Source organism: Alligator sinensis, unplaced genomic scaffold, assembly GCF_000455745.1.
Source record: "Alligator sinensis unplaced genomic scaffold, ASM45574v1 scaffold1309_1, whole genome shotgun sequence".
NCBI classification, from domain to species: Eukaryota; Metazoa; Chordata; order Crocodylia; family Alligatoridae; genus Alligator; species Alligator sinensis.
Window position 1 is genome coordinate 244,222 of NW_005842870.1, and position 20,003 is coordinate 264,224.

Genomic DNA, 20,003 nt, shown 5'->3' on the forward strand with positions numbered 1-20,003 from the left:
ACACACACACACGCGCGCGCGCGCACACACGCATACTCACACACGCGCGCACACGCCCCAGGATCGGCTCCGGGGCAGCCCAGCCCAGCCCGCAGGCAGGGCAGATCGCGCTCAGCCCTTCCCTCCGCTCCCTGCCTGCCCTCCCGCTGGATCCCCCTCTGGGTGGTCCCTCAGCCCCCAGCCCCATCTCGCCGCCACGGAGCCATGAAGACGGCTCAGTGGAAGACCGCCGGGCTCCTCTTCTTGCTGGGGGTCCTTCTGTTTGCCTCTGCCGACAGGGCCATGTACACGAATCAGTTCTGGGTTGAGTTGCATCAAGGGGGAGAGGCAGAAGCCAAGCAACTTGCTACAGAATATGGCTTTAGTGGGGTCCGGAAGGTAAGATCCTCTCCGTTTTTCATTGCATTTGCCGCGCCCGGGTGCCTTGTTTTTGATGGCAGGCTCTGCAAGTTCCTGGGATCCGTGCCTGCATTTCGTAACGCAAGCAGGGCACAAGTGAAGGCAGAGCCCCCTCCATCCCCCCTCCCCTCCTTATGCACTGTGGAATTAGGATGCCCTTCAGCTTTTATAAAGGTCATGCTTGAGCCCGGTGTGTGTCTATGTGTGTGTGTGTCCCTGGGTAAGTTGATGGCTTTAGAAAGAATGGGAAATCAACTGTTTAAACAGACAACTCTGCTTGCCCAACTAGCAAGCAAATGCAAAGGAATGGGGTGACAGGACACATTTCCTTGCTGTTTGCAAATTATCCCCCAAGTCCTGAGATGCAGCATATTTACTCAGAGTCTGTACAAAGATCCACTACAGCAGCCCTCTCCCTGGGATTCAGATCAGTGCTTCTTGGATGAAAAACAAGGAGTTTCTCCACATGCTTAGCTGAGTACTTAGCAACTGCTGGGTAAACATCCTCCCATTTAACTTCCATCCTGAAATATTAGGAAGCAGTTTCTGAACAATAGAAGGCTAGGTGTACACCCACTGGCTTCCTAAAACCTTCCCATGGTAGATCAGAAAGGATTTGAAACTGCTGACACTTAAAAAAAAGGCTGCTCCAGATCCAGAGCTGAGGGAGCTTTAAATGTAACTTAAAATGTTAAGATTTCACATTTGTTTCAACATGATGCCTCTGTAGTCATGATATTCCCCGAGAGCAATATGAGAGTTTCAGGCAAGAGGAGCTGCTTGATAAAATGTAATCTATTGACTATTAACAGCTCATTGACCAGGAGAACTTGGAGCAGGTTTTGAGGTTGGTTTCTTTCTGGTTCCCAGGAAACTCAGGCAGTCTTACCTAGATTGGGTAACGTGTCCAATTCAAATAGCAATTCATCCTAGGTAGGGCTCAGTTAGTACAGGGTACAATAAAAATCCAGGGTAGATAAAAAGGATGAGCAGGCCTAGTAGAATATTGATGGCCAATATACTTTGCTCACAGATTGCTCTAGGAACAGGGCCAATGATCAACTGAGGATGGGCTGAGGAAGAGGGACGTGTATAAGCACCACTGCTAGTTGTTTTCAGTGGTTATGCAATGCCATGCCTGATCTATGCCCCATTAAAGTGAGTGGGAGTCATGTTAACTTCAGTGAGAGTTGGATTGGGTCCTTGAAACGTTAGACACAAAACAATAGCCAGCTCCAGAACAGCTGCTGCCTCTGGGCTGCACTGGCTCAACTCCACTGGGGTTTTATTAGAGAAATGAAGGCAAAATACATTACTGCTTTGGCCTCATTCCACTCCTGACTGAATGTGTGCTGTTTGATTCTGCTGAAATCCTTGCTTTGGTAGTAACAGGCTGGTATTGCTGGTGCCCTGTTGGAAGTATCTTGTTGGGGGGACATCTGCGTAAAGATGGGTTTTGGTATTTAAAGCTCCCTGGATGTGGCTGTTTGGTCATCTCACCTCTATCCATCTCCCCTCTATCCAGGACACCTCTGTGCTTTGGGACCATTGGTTGTGACCAGTGAGTTTGGAAGGGAAGTTCTGCAAAGTGTTTATTTCTTTTCACCTTTAATTTTTAAATTGGCATAAACTTTCATAAGACCATTTGTTTTGGGTAGAGGAAAAAGCCAGAGATGAGAGGAGAGAGTAGAGGCTGAGGCTGGAGAAGTGCTACTATCCAGGTGACCTGGGGAAGGGAGTCTGAGGTCTGTTCATGCCATTCCTTTGCCTCCCCACACATATTAAAAATGGTCCCATTAGTTTACCTCAAGAGACAGTTTATCTCCTAATCTCACATTTTATCACAATGAAGCATTGAGAGAAACCTCTTTTTTTCCTTGTGTCCATCAAGGGACCACTTGCTTTCCATATTTTTATGCAGAGAGAACTGTGCTCTGTGGAGTGCTTTTTGGGAGCAAAAACAAAAAAAGATAACCTAGCCCCCAGACTAGCCCATAGCATACACCAGAATCACATTGACATACTGCTCTGCTCTGGTTTGGATACCACTGCTTGTGCTACATGGAGAGATTTCTAGGTTACATTATGTCATTCACAGCCAAGCTGTTTTGCCTCCTTTCCCGCCGCACACACATCCACGTACACTATCAAATGCCTTCGCTGGGGTGGTCATTTCACTTGAGAGGAAATATCAGTGCAGGGTTTACCAAAAAATTTTCATGGGCTGTACCAGAGGATAATGCAAAGGAGACAGAGATAGCTCACTTTGAAGAAGAAATCTGCACCACGTCTGGCTCAGAGTTTGATGATTCTCATCGCTGCTTTCTCTTTTGCATTAGTAAAAGCGTGTGCCAGATGCTCTGGTGTCTTTTAAATATTGCAGAACCAAGGAGACTTCTATTTGTCTTGTGTTCCCTGATCTAGTTGCTTTATTGCAACCCTACAGTCACCTTCAGTGACACTAGTTAACAGTGCAAGAAAGTTAAACATGAGCACAAATGTATGTAGAATCTGGGTTTTAATGGTACCCTTAGCTGTGAATCCATGCTGTACAAATAATAACTGGAGCTATTTTTTTTGTTAAACGCATGTTTTTAACCTTGAGATCTGTGTTGTATAATGAAAAACAGAAAAAATAAAAAAATGCAGGCGTGCCACAAGGAGCAGTGACATTTGTTTGCATTCTTTAAATACAAATATTCTCTTGACAATCTGACAGATTATTGATTTAAGTCAAATTCCCCCACCCTTATTAAACTTGAATAATACCTTATTGCGAAAATAATCATATTATTAAACTGTGGCGTCCTGTCATGCAAATTCTATGCAACCTGAATAAAGTAGGCAGATCCAAGCTTTTATTTTGTAATGCATTCTATTTGAGTGGTCTCTCCTTCACAGGTACAAGCACTTTACTTGCATGCAAGTATAGGATTCATATAGAAGAGGGCTCTTTATATAACTCTTTATATAACTTAGGCAACACCATTCACTATTTAAGAGACTCAGTTTTTTTAGAAGACTTTTAAAGCATATTTTTGGTGTTGAGGGGTTTCATTACTAGCAATGAGATATTATGAGTCTATATAGCATGGGGTGGTTCAACAGCAGATTTCAAGAGAAATAGAATGAAAACATTTGTTTTGAACACTGCTGTTAGGAAATGCTCCACATGCATTTGACTTGTTCTCTTAACAGCCAGACTCCTTTAGTCACACTGCAGTGTATACAAATCTGCAGCTGAGTTAACTGCTCAGCAAACTTAATTAAAAGGGCCATAGCATGACTCTGAATCCACCATTAAAAAAAAAAGGGGGTACTTAAAATCACACTAGATATTTCTGCATAAATAAGTAATTTAATTGTAATTATGGGATTTAAGCAGGAGCTGCTTCTCATTTAAGTGTCAGATGCTTAAAAATACATTTGATTGGTCTCCGATTCTTCCATTTTTTAATTTCATATAAACTTGAACCTAAGTTCTCTTTTTCACTTTACTTTGCATGCTTTGTTTTGTAAGGTTTAGAGGTTTTGTTTGAAGTTTTCCAATTTATCTGTGCCTCCTTAAAACAATTCAGTATAGTCTTCATTTAAATGGACGATCTTATAAATCAGGCTTATTTCCTTTTTGGCTTTTGATCCTTTTAAACGTTCTCAGGTCATACTAAAATGAATGAGTTTGCTAACTATCTTTGTGTCTCTAAGCCCTAGTCTATATGTCTGTTGAAGATCATTCTGTATTATGCATTTCATAATGTTCTGTCCAATTTATTTTGTTTAAAAAAAACCCTTGAATTTATTACATGAAGTACTATTCACAAATTTGAATGAAATGTTTTTCTTGATGCAGACTGCAAAACCAATTTTTTAAATCTACATACTGAGTTTGGCATCCTCAGTTTGTACTTGCTGCCTGAAAGAGGCTGTCAGCCATTGGAATACAGCATCTCCATGCTTCTATTCCAGCACAGAAAAATCAGTCCCCCTCTTAAGTCATGACAATTTTGGAGAGCTGTTTTTTGGGGGAACTGGTGGTATGCAAGTACATTTAAAAACAATTTCAGTGAAACTTGAGGTGAAACTTTTTTCTGCATTGTGATTCTATAACATTTTCAAGATCTTGACTTGTGTTGCTATTCAGGATGGAGAAAAAATAATTCAGCAATGTCGATGGGTTTGTACAACTTTCCTACCGGGTTCTGACATTTTTATTTATTCTTATATTTTATTTATTCTGCACGCCGGAATTTGGGCTCCTGAAGAGAATGCAAGCAGGCCTTTTCAATAATACTTTGCACTTTTTGCAGCAGATACCTTTTTCTTTATTACAGCCCATGGTGGAAACTTGGGGAGTGTAGAGGAATTTACATGGTATAGAAATCAGTATGGAAGACAAACTGATGTGTCTGTATTTATGGAGGCTCTTTATAACCTACCAAAATGCTCTCAAGTCCCTCTTCTACAGTGTTTAGACATTGAATGAGTCTCTAGATCTTAATCGAAAGCCTTTTAAAAATGTGCTGATATTTAAAATGCAGCCCTACATTTTTATGGACCTAAATGAGTGGGATGTCAGGGAGTATCTGGAATGAGTAATGGATGGAGGTGTTAGCTCTTAACATCCTTTAAATGCTACTCAGAGGTTCAGGGGCAGTTTTGGGGGGTGGTTTTTAACTGGCATCTATGAGCATACCTGTGCCTGTATTTTGCAGCCAGGAACATCTTTGCAAAATCTATATGCATTTCTTAGTGTAGCATCAATGCAAGTGCTGGCTTTGGCTACAAGCAAAGAGTGTGTATGGATAATAGATTTTCTCTGATGCATAAACAGATCTTTGCATCCGCAAGTGCAGGTGGAAATGTAAAAAGAAAAAAGGAGGAGGTCTTTGTATGTATAATTTAGGTCTGTATTTTTTTAAAAGATAGGATCAATTTATGCTCCCACTGAAGTCAACAGGATCAAGCTGAGGCCTCAAATGAAAGTGCTTCTGCACACTAACGCATGTTCAATAATTAATTACCCATCTGTTTATGTAATCTTAGAAGATAAGGACATTCATTCACACAAAGTATTCCTTCATTATGACACTAAAAGAACCTTTTCAGAAATTTAATATATATTAATGCTTTCATTTACTGGTAAAATAAAAGGTTAGTATATAGAACAGACTTTTAAGGCTATATGTGATACTAAAGCAAGAAATTCCTTACATATTAATTGTTGAAGCAGCTAGAGTTTGTTGACTCTCTTAGGCACATAAGTGCACGGTACATGTATATTGATGAGGGCCTAAGCTATGCAATTAAGTAGTAGAAAAGGTTGATCTGGCTGCTACTGTTGGGCTCTGATGAGTTTTCTGTGATTAAAATGAAATGCCGCTAATATATAGATATATATCATGTTTCATTTTAATCAGAAAAATGTGGATTTGGGCTTATTTTTTTTAAGCCGAAAAGTGGGGATTTTTTTAAATCACAGAAAACCAAGATCCCTGCTGATGAGTGGCTCCCCGTTTTGGAAAAGCCTAAAAGATTGGGGTCAGAGCTATCTGGATTTTGAGGGATCCATGCTAGTTAGAAAGGCCATTCTTAGTAGGTGGGATCCAACCATTTCATTGGTGGAGCCTAGATGTGGACCATAGAGGGTTATCTGCTCTTATTTATGTTTATGAATAATTCCATCAATATTAGTGGGCTTACTCCAGAATTACACTGGGATGGCTGAGAAAAGAAAATTACAAATAATGAGTGGCTGGAAAATGTGAAAGGAACCTTTTATTGTCATTTCCTTTAATTTCCTTTTGCATGCTGCCAAAGATGAAGATATTGTCCCGGTATAGTAGGAAACACCCTAAATTGCTATTCAGCAATGAAGAAACACAGCCCAGTTAAACACGCACTTGCAGAAGGCATAAAAACATAATCAGGAAGATGAATCTATGACATGAGATAAGGAACATCTATGAATCAAGTATTCAACAGCTCTTTATTTGGAAGAGACCTGAGTGCTGCGGCATTTACTGGCAATGAACTTGGTAGTTATATTTGAAATAATTATCTATCCATCTGTAGCTTTTCAGATAATTTGTTACTTAATAGCATAGAATGTCAAATGAGAAGTTCAGACTTTACTGGTGCTATTCCCTACCGTAATTGCTGTATTACTGTTTAGAAGCTATTTTGTTGTTAAACGCATACATTCAAACGTTGCTTTTAGAAATAAGTCCATCAGACTTGGTTATTGTTTGTGTAATTTGTAGGAATTATGTAGATACAAAATTCTGATTCTGTATAAAGTTGCCTACAATTATACTTTTATTTACTGCACATTACCCAAACTCTTGGTTTTGCCTCATTTATAATAGCTCTTTCAAAATATAGGAAAACTGAGAAGATGTAGAGAACCAGGAAAACTTCTTTCTTTTTAAGTTGTGTTTTAGATCTTACAAACATGACTGGAAATGTAGAATTATATATTTTTGTTTAAAAGTAGGTTTAGTTATCTCAGTGACAAACAGAACATTTCAAGGAAAGAAACAGACACTTGCAAACAACTTTTCCAAGAAACAGAGGGCTGGAAAGCAATAAAGCAGATTTGTAATCAGTATATATTGATTTAGTTCCATTCATACCAGGCAAGGAACTTCTCTCGTAACGATTTCCTAAAACAATGGCTCTCAACTTCTTTAGACTCAGGGCACCCCTCGTTAGATTCAAGGTACTCTTCAGAAAATGCTAGCTCTTCGTTTCACTCATTTCTTTACTATGGAAAAATAATAAAGGAATTCTTCTGTTGCAAAGAAAGATCACAACAGGTCAGAATGTCTTTGACGTTATTATTGCTATTTGAAATCTTTCGGTTTTAACTTGTGAATCCCGTGTAGGTGTTTGAACACTTGACAGTGCTAATATTGAATGGCACTCTTAAAAGGATCTTGAAGCAGCGTAAACTGTCATAGTACCCTGGTTTCCTAAAAATATGTTATGCAGCAGTACTGCTCAAGAAGCAGAGACTTCCTCGAGGGTATGGCCCAGTTCAGCAACTAGGCACTGCTCTGAGAGTTAGGAATTCTTCCATAGAGGCAGATCTGCTCAGAACTGAGGCTCTGCTACCTCTGCATGTGGGCTAATGGGTTGATGGATCCCTACAGAAGTGGATCTATTAGAACAGCTCCCACTGATGAAGGGAGATCAGGAGAGCCCCTTATTTTAGAGGTGCTTTTTCCTGTTTCAAAGGAGTATTTTGTAAAAGCAGTACTATCCCTTTCCCTTATGAAGGTGGTCTTGAAAATGTCAGTGATATAGACCCACTGTGGAAGCTTTTGGGAAGAAGGCTACAGGGTCCTGCCTGCATACTCAAAACAAAGCAGGCCAGGTAAATCTGGACTGTATCCTAAAGATCAGTTGAGCAATGCTCCCCACAGTCCTTCAGCTGGTCTCATGTGTAGTAATACACCCTTGGTGTACAGGAGTTAGTTATGTTTACAAACAAGGGTCTTTGCCACCTACTCCAAAGTGCAAAGGCTAGGTCTGCTTGTTTAAATTTCCAGCTCTCACTGTGGCTTCGCCTGGGGCCCCTGACATGCGTTACTTTTAAGATGAGATTAACAGTTAATTGTGCCTTAAATAGTAACCCAGCCACACGTGCAAGTTAACTTAAGGCATGGTAATACAGTAGATGAGCCACAGAATTATTCCACATATAATGTATAGAAACTTTGTGGCTCATTTGCTTCACACTTTAAATGGAACATCTGGCCAAGACCTCTCAGTAGCTTGTGTGACACCCAGCTGGTACACTTCTTGCAATAGTAGTAAAGATACATAGGGTTGCCACAGTTCAGTGTCAGGCTCCTCATGTGCAGGGCACCGTATAAGCCTTGTGCTTGGTTTCTGGCCCCAAGTGACAATCAGCTGATCAGGTCATTTTGCTGGTGTAGGGGGAGCCCAGGCTCATGAGTCTGGGCTCCTCCTGCACCAGCAAGTAAGGCTTGATATAGATCTAATCCCTGATCCCAAAATTGTGCCTCTTGCCATGCATGTGTGGCACGGCAGTAGATGCGATTGTTGGAACCAGGGATCAGTTCCTATTATGTCTTAAAGTGAACATCTGTCAGGGGCCTGAGTGGACAGCTACTCATACAGATAGCTGCCAAGCTGCAAGTTGCCAGTAGAGGCCACACTGCTTACCCCCTAGAGCTGCTGCTGTGAGGGGCATTTGTGAGACACTTAAATAAGCTCCTATGAGGAGATGGTGGGCTGAGAAGCACAGAGCAAGGAGAAGAGATGCAACATTGACATGCTAACTGGAATGGGGCAAAGACAACATGGAGAAAGTAGGTTGTGAGGAAGAGTAACTGCGGGATTTTTTGTGGGGGAGGGAAAGCAAGAGTGAGACCTTGTTTATGGATTTCTTTGGGATAAGGCAGCATCAGGAAGGACATCTTAACTAGGAAATGTTACATTTGTTGCCAGCAGAGGTTGATTAGTTAATTAACTTGTTTTAAGAGCACTTTCAGCATTATCTGGAACATGGCCCATTCATCTCTTGCATGTCCTACCCACCACACTTCCCCTCATAGATTCATGTTAGCTGGAGCCTTTCCAGAGGTTTGATCTACTGCATGCGCTGAGCGGAGGCTCTGCCTAGCCTTCCCAAATCCTTCCCCTCCTCTTCATGTGACAGAACCAGAACTGTTCTGTGCTCTCATGAATGAGTTGAATTGCATCAGGATTTGCTGATGAGGTGGCAGAGTATGAAACAACTCTCTTCCCCTCTCACAGTCTCTGTTTCCTTTACTTTTTAATTTTATTTCAATCTGCGCTGTTGGCTTGAAAATCAAGATTTCAACATGAGAAGTAGATAGACAATTTGACATCAGTGCAGTTACATGAGGACTGAAGCAGCACTAGTGCTGTGAATTAGGGTATGGTCCTTGACACTAGACCCAGTGGAAGTTAAAGATCCCATCACACTGAAAAAAATGCAGAATAACAGAACTGGCTCATTCAGGCTATTGCAAGTAAGCTAGGGTCTTTCATTTCTAGGTCAGGAGCTCCTTTTGCAAGGGGCATTTGTGAGACACTTAAATAAGCTCCTATGAGGAGATGGTGGGCTGAGAAGCACAGAGCAAGGAGAGGCGATGCAACATTGACAGGAGTTCAAGTCTAGTCTTGGTCAACAGGTACAAATAATTTGACAATCTCAGCCCAGTTCCTAAGTATGTGTCTTAATTTCAGAACCAGAATTATTTGGGTGATTAATTTGTTAACAGCGGGCACATCTACATGAGACATTTACTGTGGCATAGACTAATTAGCTCTGAAGTAAACATCTCACATTTACATGTGTGGCTCTAGTAAACTGGAATAAACTAATTAACTCTGCAGCAGAGTAGTACTGGTAAATACAAGTACTATTCTGCTGCAGAGTTTTTTATTCCACAGTAGCACATGTGTAGCTGGCTGGGGGCACAAGGGTGTTTCAGTGTGGGGGCTGTCTGCTGGCTAGCCCTGCACTGGAACATCCTTGTGCCCCAGTCAGCATGTTGAGTCAGGTTGGAACAGTTTTGGGCTGGCAGGCTGACCCCTCAGATCATCTGCCAGTTGGGGCTACTCTGCCCTGGCTCAATGTGCTGCAGTAGATGCAAGGTAGATGCAATGTAGATGTGATGCCTGGGAGCAATAAACTCCGATGTAACAAGCCCAGAGTTCGTGCCACCTTAATAAGAACATGTAGACACCCTCAGCAAAGATTAATGGATTTGGGGGGTGGATATTGTGACATTAGTCTCAATCCTTTCAGAACTGGACTGAGGTAAATTGTGGGGATGCTTGAATTTTTGTTGTACCTGTTCAGTATCCAGAGCTGCCAGCCCATCACTTTTTAGGGGAACCAACTCTTTTGAAAATGCAGAAGATAACACTGTTATCCTATAGATTTTCTCCTTGCTCCATAAATTCTAAGGTAGAAGTTTTTACATACACCTGAAAATCTTATTGCTGTAACTGTGAGGCATAATTGTTAAAGTGAGAAAATTTCATAGTGTAGGTGCAGTTAAATTGGTATGAAAGTGCTAACGTGCCTAGCTTAGTTCAGTTTAGCAAAGCAAAATAAAAATATGACTGTATTTATCCTTGGGCTTTTACCAGTATAATTACCCAAGTAAAAAAAAAAAACTGTAATTAACATAGTTATACTGGTAAAAAATTTTAAGTGCAGATTATGTTTGAATACAACATATTTCTGTTCCATACTTCTGTCCTTTTTTGTTCAGGCACCCAGAGATAATTCTGGTAAACAAGCCCACTTCCAACAAAATGCTTGTCAAGCAGTTGTTGGATTATGGATAGAAATTATTTGGGGAATCATTTCAAGTATCAAATCCTGAGAAAATTGAAAGTTCACTGACAATTTTGTGAACTGAGAAAAGAAGCTAAATGAATAAAATAAATGATTAGTTATGATTCACTCAGCTCATTCACTCAGCTCTAATTAAAAATATCATACATAAAAAAAACCACTTGTGTGGTTTCTATTTGTAAAATATTTGTCTAATTCTTGAAAGAATTTCAATTGCAAAATAAAGTACAGGATTTTATGGATATAATATTTATCTTTTTCATGCACTGTTATCCTTGTGATAGGCAGATCATATTAATTTTTGTGCATGTGTGTGTATGTATATATAGCAGGGGTTTAGGTTGTAGCCATGTTGGTCTAAGGATATAGGCAGACAAGGTTCCTTGGGTGAATTTGATATCTTTTATTAGACCAACCCAAATGGTTGGAGAATAGTTATTAAGCAAGCTTTCGGGTTCAAAAACCTTTCGTCAGGCTCAGGAAGCTGCAGCAGTTGGTGTGTGCTCTTCCTGGATGGAATGAAAAGTAAAGAAGCCAGGGGCTGGGCTGGGCTGGGGAGTCAGTTGCCAGGCAGATTATAATGTATCAAAAATCCAATGTCTATGTTTAGTCCCTGATCTCTAGTATCCAGCAGGTTGATGAAATGGAGCTCATAGGCTCGTCTCTGGGATATGTTGTGTAAATTTCCCTTGAGGATCAGGACTGAGAGGTTGGAGAGAGAGTGGCCCTCCTGTGAGAAATGTGCCCCCACCGGTGATTGGGTGTTTCTGTCTTTGATGGATTTCCGGTGTGCGTTCATTCTGGTGCGCAGTTGTTGTCTGGTCTCTCCTACATATCTTCCATCAGGGCATTTGGTGCATTGGATGAGGTATACTACATTCCTGGAGGTGCAGCTGTAAGATCCTGGGATGCTGATGGCTCTGTTGTGGGGTGTAGTAATAGTGGGGGTGGTGGAGATGTGGGGGCAGGTTTTGCATTTCTTGTCATGGCACGGTCTGGATCCTTTTGGTGTGTTCTGGGCTTGAGGAAGTTTGCTTCTGGTGATGAGGTTGGCGAGGTTCGGTGCTTGTCTGAAGGCTAGGATGGGTGGCTCTGGGAAGATCTTTTTAAGAATAGGGTCTTTTTCTAATATGGGTTGCAATTTTTTGAGGATTTTCCGTACAGGTTCAAGGGATGGGTGATAGGTCATAACCAGCGGTGTGCGATTTGTGGGTGTTTTTCTTCTGTACTGCAGCAGTTCTTCACGTGGTATCCAGGTGGCTCTTTCAAACGTGCGATCTACCTCTCTGGAGGAGTGTCCTTGCTGGGTGAAAGCCTTTTTAAGATTGGTGAGGTGGCAATCCCGGGTGTTCTCTTCAGTACAGATGCAGTGGTATCTGAGGGCTTGGCTGTATATCACTGCTTTTTTGGTGTGTAAAAAAAAAAAAAAGGTAAAAAGGTTGGCATACTGTGGGGCCATTTTAGTGCCCATAGCTGTTCCCATCATCTGGAGGAAGTGTTGATTATTAAAAGTGAAATTGTTGTGTGTGAGGATGAAGTGTATAAGCTCAGTGATATCTTTGGGTCTGTATTCTGGGTTGTAATCTTGTTCCTGTAGATATGTAAGGCAGGCATGGATCTATCATATCCAACCATGGGACCCTAACTGAGGAAATATCAGGTTTTGTTGAATCCATCCTAAAACCGCTTGTCACCCACAGAATTGAGTTCCACCAGAAACTAAGGCACATTAATGAATGGGCAGACACGCTGACATACATATATATATATATGTATATGTATGTGTATGTTAGGTGTGTATGTATATTGTGTTAGGTATGTATGTACAGTTCATTATATATACACATGTTCATTAGGGCTGTGCGACGCTTTGAGTGGTGATTCGATTCGGAGGAGATTTGGCTTGATTCAGTGGCCAAATCTATGAATCCAAATCGAATCAGGGGACCAGTTTAAAGGTCTGAATCGATTTGAAGTTCTCCACATCTTCAGAAAAGATTTGGAGAGCTTTGATGATTCAGGAAGTCCCCGGTGGCTGCAGCAGGGAGCTGGAGCCGGACTTGCAGCTGGTAAGTACTGGGGCAGGGGAGGGGACCATGGAGGGACCCCTGATGCCCCCCCCACTCCTCCAGCCCCCCCATGGCTGTCCTGCCCACCCCAGCTCCGACCTTTTAAGAAAAAAAAAACAGAGAAAAGCCTGGGGACTCACTGGCTCCTGCCATAGCCTCAGGGCTTTGAGGGCTTGTGCAGAGCTCCCCACATAGTGTGGGGCAGTGTGGGGCAGTGGGGATCATCCCCCCATAGGAATGGTGAGTGCGGGGCTTTTCTTGTTTTTTTTTCTGCTGGGGGTGCACAGGGGGACCTCCCGGCACACTCCCTGGAGGACATAGAAGAGGAACAGAAGTGCTTCTGGTCCACTTCTGGGTCTGCTGCCAAGCATGCTGGGGAGCTCCCTGCGCTCCTGTGGGACAGTCCAGGCACCCAGCATCCAGCATTCATGAGCCACCTGCTACCTAGAAGTATATAAAAAAAACCATTTAAACCTGTGTCTATGTCCAAATCGCCAAATCTTTCTGAATCTCTCTGAATCGATTCAGAGGGTTCTGATTCAATTTGCAGAGATTCAAGGGTCCTCTGATTTGATTCGGATTCGGAGATTTGGCCACAGAATTGGGCTGAATCTCCACCGAATTGAATCAGGGGCCGGAGCTTTGCACAGCCCTAGTGAGCATGTCTACCACTGCTCTTTTAAAGTTGCCCAAGATAATTTGATGTGCTTATTGTAAGTCAATGTGAAACAGATGTTGAAAAATCTGACCCTGTGTTGCTAAAATTAATGTAGATTTTATGATGGTCTAAATGGTGGGGGTCTGTTTTGGGGAACAAGAGGATCACAATTCTTGCTTTGGTGCTGTTTGAAAATCTCCATGGCCATCACATGTCATATAGCAGCAATTGGATAAGTACTTAGCTTCCATTATTATGAAGCCAGATCCTGAGGTTCTAATTCACATGAACTTCATTCCTATTCAGTGTCTGCTGAGGGTCTTACTAATCACACTGGATAAGGAAATCTGGGTATGGCCCACCATTATTATTTTTCATTTTGGGTGCATTTGGATTGTGTGTGCATGAAGTGGATGATGATGTAGCTCATGCACCCACGGGAAAAAAAGGACGCAACTAGCTATGTCAGATACTATCTACCTTTCCAATTAAATCTTCAACATAGATGTTGCAGTCCTAACTTAGTTCTCTGTAGGCACATCTACACATGCCCCTGTTTTACTACTAAAAGCATGCCCCTAATGCTTTAGTACTAAAAACATTGCTAAAAACAACTTGTACTAAATGACTACACAGTAATCACCAGTAGTGTGCAGTTCCAGTGGTGCACGGGTTGTTTTCAACCCTGTTGTGCAGTAGCAACAAACCACTGTGCAGTAGGTCATTGCTACTGCACAGTAGACATGGTGTAATGGTTAGTGCCCGCTGAAGTTATGTTACTGTAGTGATGAACTACATCACTGTAGCACATTACTATGGTGATGTAGCATCTCATGTAGATGCTCCCAGTGTATGTAAAAGAAATGGAAACAATGACCTAAATGTTTGTGTAGGACCCAGTCAGCAATTGTGTGTTCCAGCTACCCATGACTGGCCTAGCATACTTACTCACCTGTTTCTTATGAGTGGATAATTTTGCTAGAGCACCATTCCCTGATTGCTAGCATATATAAACATAAAAGCCTGAAAAATAATGTTTATACATATGTTTTTGTGTGTGTGCAAATGTTTTTCAGTATGAAGAGAAATAGGGCTATTTGAATATGAAACGAGAGCTACATGATTTTTCTGGTAACTAAGAAAACACATAGAATGCCTTAAAACCCTACTCTGTCTTCTCAGGCATCGTTTTATTTTCCCCTACAGTGTTTGTGGAAGCGCATGAGTGAAATTAACAAACCTCTTCATGGTTGTGATTCCTAGGCCATGAGCTCTCTGGAGTAGAGATGGTTTTTTGTCTTAATTATTTGTCTGGCACAATAGCAATCCCTGGTTGGGGCTTTGAGCATAACCACAATCCAGACAATTAATTGTAAATTTCTATACCGTGGATACTTCACTCTTTCATTGATCACCTAAGAAATACGGTTGAACTAGTCCCTCACCCCATCTGAACAACCTTGAGATTCTTGTGTGCCTGTGGTGAGGGTATATCGAACATCAGAACCCAGCATTAGATTCTGTTTTTCTAAGGCCCCTCATGTTAAAATGCCTGGGACTATGGAACCAGATCCTAACATCTGAAATTTGACATCTGAAATTCAGATCTACATTTTCCACCGTGATCCAGTCTTAAAACAATTGTGTTTCTTCTCTCTCACACATGTATCCATTCAAGCACTTTGATACAATTCCAGATCCTTTGGGGCTACTACTCAGGAAAAGATTAAAATAACCAAACCAAAAATATTCAGATCTTTCTTTTATTCTTTCTTTTGTTTTCCCCCCACAGTATCCAGTCTTTAATCTGTCATTTTTTTCTTTTCCCAATGCATCCAAAATATATGGCATATCAGTAAACAAGCCAGTATCTCAGGATATAAAGGAAGGAAAACACTGAGCAACTAATTCAAAATGTACACGTGCCTTGCTTGATTGATGTAATAAAAAAAAGATAACATATCAGCACACAGTTGTTTAACCTCAATTTATGCTGGCAATAAATTGCTGGCATGTATTAATTGGTATTAACAACCACAAAGAGCTTTATTTTGAAGCTGCCTAAAGGTTCAGTGAGCTTGGGCTCTGGGTGATAGCCTATTGATTTCCTCCCCCGCTTTCAGCGCTGCCACTCATGTGATGGTTGGTTTCATCTTCTCTGTCCCCTTGTATCTGGAACTCAGTTATCCATAGCATTAGACAGGCTGCTGTCTCATGCTGGGTGAACATAGAATATTCCCTTGGGTTCTGCTGGATTACTTTAGACTTAACAGCCTCATAAAGGAGAGCTGAATTTGACCCAGAAATGGTCATGTGACAATGCCGAAACTCCTAACGAGAATGTGTTTTGTCAACCACTAAAGAAAGAACTTAAAGGGAATGAGGAAAACTGTGCTATCCTTGATATTTCTGTCAATTTCCTCTCTCCTTTTTCTGTTCTGTATTTTACAGTACACCTCTGCCCCACTTTTGTCCTAGCTTCCAAATACTGATTTGTTAAAAATAAAAACATACAAAGGACATGCCTAGATGTGCACGCACATGCCAGGGTGCACATTTCCTGTGGCACAAAAAGCAGTGACATATATTTGTGCCACTGCTTTTTGTCTCAGGGCACACCCTTGCCACATGCTCTGGCATGTGGCAAATTGACCTGGGTGGGGTAGGCAAGGCTGAGGCCAGCCAAGAGCTTTACCTGGGGTCCTGGGGAACTTCTGAGGCAGCAGAAGCATCTATCTGGCTGTTAGGAGCCTGGCCTATAGCCAGAGTGTGAATCTATCAGGCCTGACTCCATTTTTGGTGGCTCATGTTGCTGCTGTATGTGCCACAATGCTTTTTGTAGTGGTGGATTTTTTTTACACCAGGACTACCAAGTGTTGAATTTTGGTGCTGCTCTGCAAATTAGCAGCGTGGCAAACAGGTGCATGTGTGCCACGTGCAGTGTGCAGCACCTCAGACAGCTTTGAAGTGCTGCAAACTGCACATGTACACTTATCTTGATGTGCCTAAAGGGTTCATTTTTGTCTCTGGTTGTCCTTGATACCTTGCCTCAAAAATCTTAAAACCTCTTCTCTTTTACTGTTATCACATGTGCACCTGTGAACTAGAAAACACACTCACTGTGGTTCAATAGCAGAGACATCTGCATGGAGAGTTTTATCCCAAGTGCTTATTACTAGGAAGCTGCTGTTATGGAGGTGTGAAAAAAAGCAAAAGTTTTTGTCACAAAAAGAGTCCAAATATTTGCACAGATATTGATAAACCCAGATTTAGCACTTGTACATGGCGATCTACCTATTATCTGTTTTCTGGGATATTTGTGTTGATGTAACCAACAATTTTATTCTATCTCAACTCTTTTTATTTATAGAGCTCCCTGATTTAGACCTTAAACTTGTGATTGAACTTCTGTGTTCCAAATCAATAAAGCATTTAAGTGCATGTTAATGAGACATTGAGGCTGAGGGCACTTTAAGCACATGATTTGCTGAACAGAGATGGAATTAAATCCTTCTTGAGTGCTTTGGTGAACTGAAGATTCAATAACCATGTCTTGTCAGCTCAGACTTTTCTACCTCATCAGAGCTTAGTAAGAGTCTTCACCAGGGAGCTAACTTTCTGCTTGTTGGTGCTAGCGATGGGGGCTCTGCCTTATTTACAAACTAGTCAGAGGGGACCAGCAAGCACTGGGGGAGTCCCTGTTCCCCCGAGCACTACCAGGAGTGACTAGAAATAACGGTCACAAGCTGGCCGAGGGTAGATTTAGACTAGACATCAGGAGGCGCTACTTCACTGTCAGGGTGGCTAGGATCTGGAACCAACTTCCAAGAGAAGTGGTACTGGCTCCTACCCTGGGGGTCTTTAAAAGGAGGCTGGATGAACACCTCGCTGGGGTTGTTTGACCCCAATCCTCTTTCCTGCCATGGCAGGGGGTCGGCCTTGATGATCTGCTGAGGTTCCTTCCTACTCTACCAACTACGAAAGTATTAAACTATGTTTCAAGATACTCAAGTGACTTCTACCTGAAGTTTTGAGCTAAAATGTCCCACATTGCAGCATACCTATTCTCTTTGCTGAGAAAACACTCGATTTTGTTTCTTGTAGCAACAAAAAGAAGGGAGGAAAGGCCAAAAATCTCATTGCACTGCCTCTATTAGTAGCAACAGTTGTTTTCAGAAATACTTGTCCTGTTTAGTTAAAAAATATACTCTTTTCCTTAAATTCTGAGATGATAAATGTATAGGGATATTTTTCAGCCTTAGTAACATGATTTTTCCTTAGGCAGATATACTGATATGAAGAGGAAATTGCTACCATATATTATTTCAATAGTTATTGAGTGTCAGATAGGCACCCCTATATGAACATATAATAATTACATTGTGCAGTTCATATTTTCAAAACACTGTACAAACATTAATTAATGAATCCCAATTAAATACAAGGTGGGTAAACAAGTGAAACACAAAGGTGATGTGGTCTAAGCACCTGCATTGCCTGTTAAAATGGAGCAGAGTTTCATAGATTTATTTAATAGATTTCATAGACGTTAGGGCTGGAAGGACCTCAGAAAATCATTGAGTCTAGCCCTCTGCCCCAGGGTCAGGAAATCAGCAGGGGTCATAGGATCCCAGCAAGATAAAAATTGCGTTTTTTCATAGAATCATAGAAGTAGGGTTGGAAGGGACCTTGTAGATCTTCAGGTCCGACCCCCTGCCTAGGCAGGAGGAAAACTGGGCTCAAATGACCCCAGCCAGGTAGGCATCAAGCCTCTTCTTAAAGACCCCCAGGGTAGGAGCCAGCACCACTTCCCTTGGAAGTTGGTTCCAGATCCTAGCCGCCCTAACTGTGAAGTAGTTCCTACGGATGTCTAATCTCAACCTACTCTCCAACAACTTGTGGCCGTTATTCCTTGTTATCCCGGGGGGCGCTAGGGGAAACAAGGTCTCCCCCAAACCCTTCTGGTCCCCCCTAGTGAGTTTATAGACAGTCACCAGGTTCCCTCTCAGCCTTCTCTTGTGAAGGCTGAACAGGTTCAGGTCCCGTAGCCTCTCATTGTAGGGTCTGCCCTGCTGTCCCCGGATCATGTGGGTGGCCCTCCTCTGGACCCTCTCAATGTTGTCCACATCCCTCTTGAAGTGGGGTGCCCAGAACTGGACACAGTACTTCAGCTGTGGCCTGACCAGTGTTGCGTAGAGGGGGAGGATCACCTCCTTGGCCCTGCTTGAGATGCATGATAGGGTCCGGTTAGCCCTGCCGACTGTGAACTCGCATTGTCGGCCCATGTTCATCTTGGAGTCAATGATGACTCCAAGATCCCTTTCTGCCTCTGTGCTCTCAAGAAGGGAGTTTCCCATCTTATAAGTGTGCTGCTGGTTACTACTGCCCAAGTGCAGCACCCTGCACTTGTCCGTATTGAAACGCATCCTGTTTTTGTTAGCCCACCCCTGCAACCTATTCAGGTCTTTCTGCAGTATTTTCAATTGCTCTGAAAAATTAGACAGTAAGTACCTTGGCCTCGCCCAAACTGCAGATAAGGATCAGAGCTATAGCTCCCAATCCATTGCCCTGTTCAGGAAAGACTGCAGTGTTAATAATTGATCAAGCTATTTTTAGCCTTCTGACCCTCCTACTCCCAGACAGACAACCCTGCCCATGGACCAACCAACCCCCTTCCCGCAGACCCACCAACCTCCCCCACAGATCCCATGAAAACCCCCCTTGGACCCACTAAGCCCCCTCCCCACCATGGACCCGCTAGCCCTTCTTGATCTTATCTACCCCTTGCCCTAGCCCAGCTTTCTTAGATCACATTCTCAATGCAGCTACCAGGACCAGTGAATATGTGCATAAGTGAGGACCTGATCTAGGAGCACATGGCTTAAAGCAAGCCATGTGATCATAGACTGGGTGCTGCAAATGTGTGCACATGCCCTTAGAGACTAACTAGTTCAGAGAGGCATCAGCTTTTGTGGTGACAACCTACTTTGTCAGTGGGTTTGCAGAAAGCAGGGGTTTGAAATATTTACAATCTAAATGATGTGTGTCTTGATTTCGCACCCTTGATCTCTGTTTAAGAGAACTGTATGGATTTCAGCTTCTAATGAATTTCTATTTACTTTATTAATTCAAATAATGTAGTATGTTTATCTATTTCTGTAGTTGTTAGGGAGCTATTAGAAGAGCCATTTGGAACCTCTGGGTGTCTGTACACGTGCTCTGGGATGGGGGTGGGTGTTTTAATTAGAGTGGCTCTCTGACAGCTGCTTTAATTAAATTGTCACAGCGTCATGTATATTCAGTGTCCCATGTTTCAAAATGGCTGTGGGGGTACTTTGACTAAAGCTTCTTTGATGAGTTTTAGTTAAAATGCCCCTGCTGGCATTTTGAAATGTGGGATGTTGAATCCACATGATGGTGAGGACTTGAATAATTAAATCTGCTCTGATGCATTTGAATTAGAATGCATTGGAGCACATGTATAGGCACCCTCTGGTTTCTGCAGTTCTTTCCC

General features: G+C 42.1%; 1 protein-coding gene across 1 annotated transcript in view; it reads left to right on the forward strand.

The window, feature by feature from the left end:
• The first annotated feature begins 8 nt into the window (after positions 1-8).
• PCSK2 (proprotein convertase subtilisin/kexin type 2) overlaps positions 9-20,003 on the forward strand; it is a 186,306-nt gene continuing 166,311 nt past the window's right edge. The window contains exon 1 of the mRNA XM_006035711.2: positions 9-378. Within this exon, the coding sequence (XP_006035773.1) occupies positions 205-378 (174 nt within the window). The 5' untranslated portion in view covers positions 9-204. The remainder of the gene's footprint in view (positions 379-20,003) is intronic.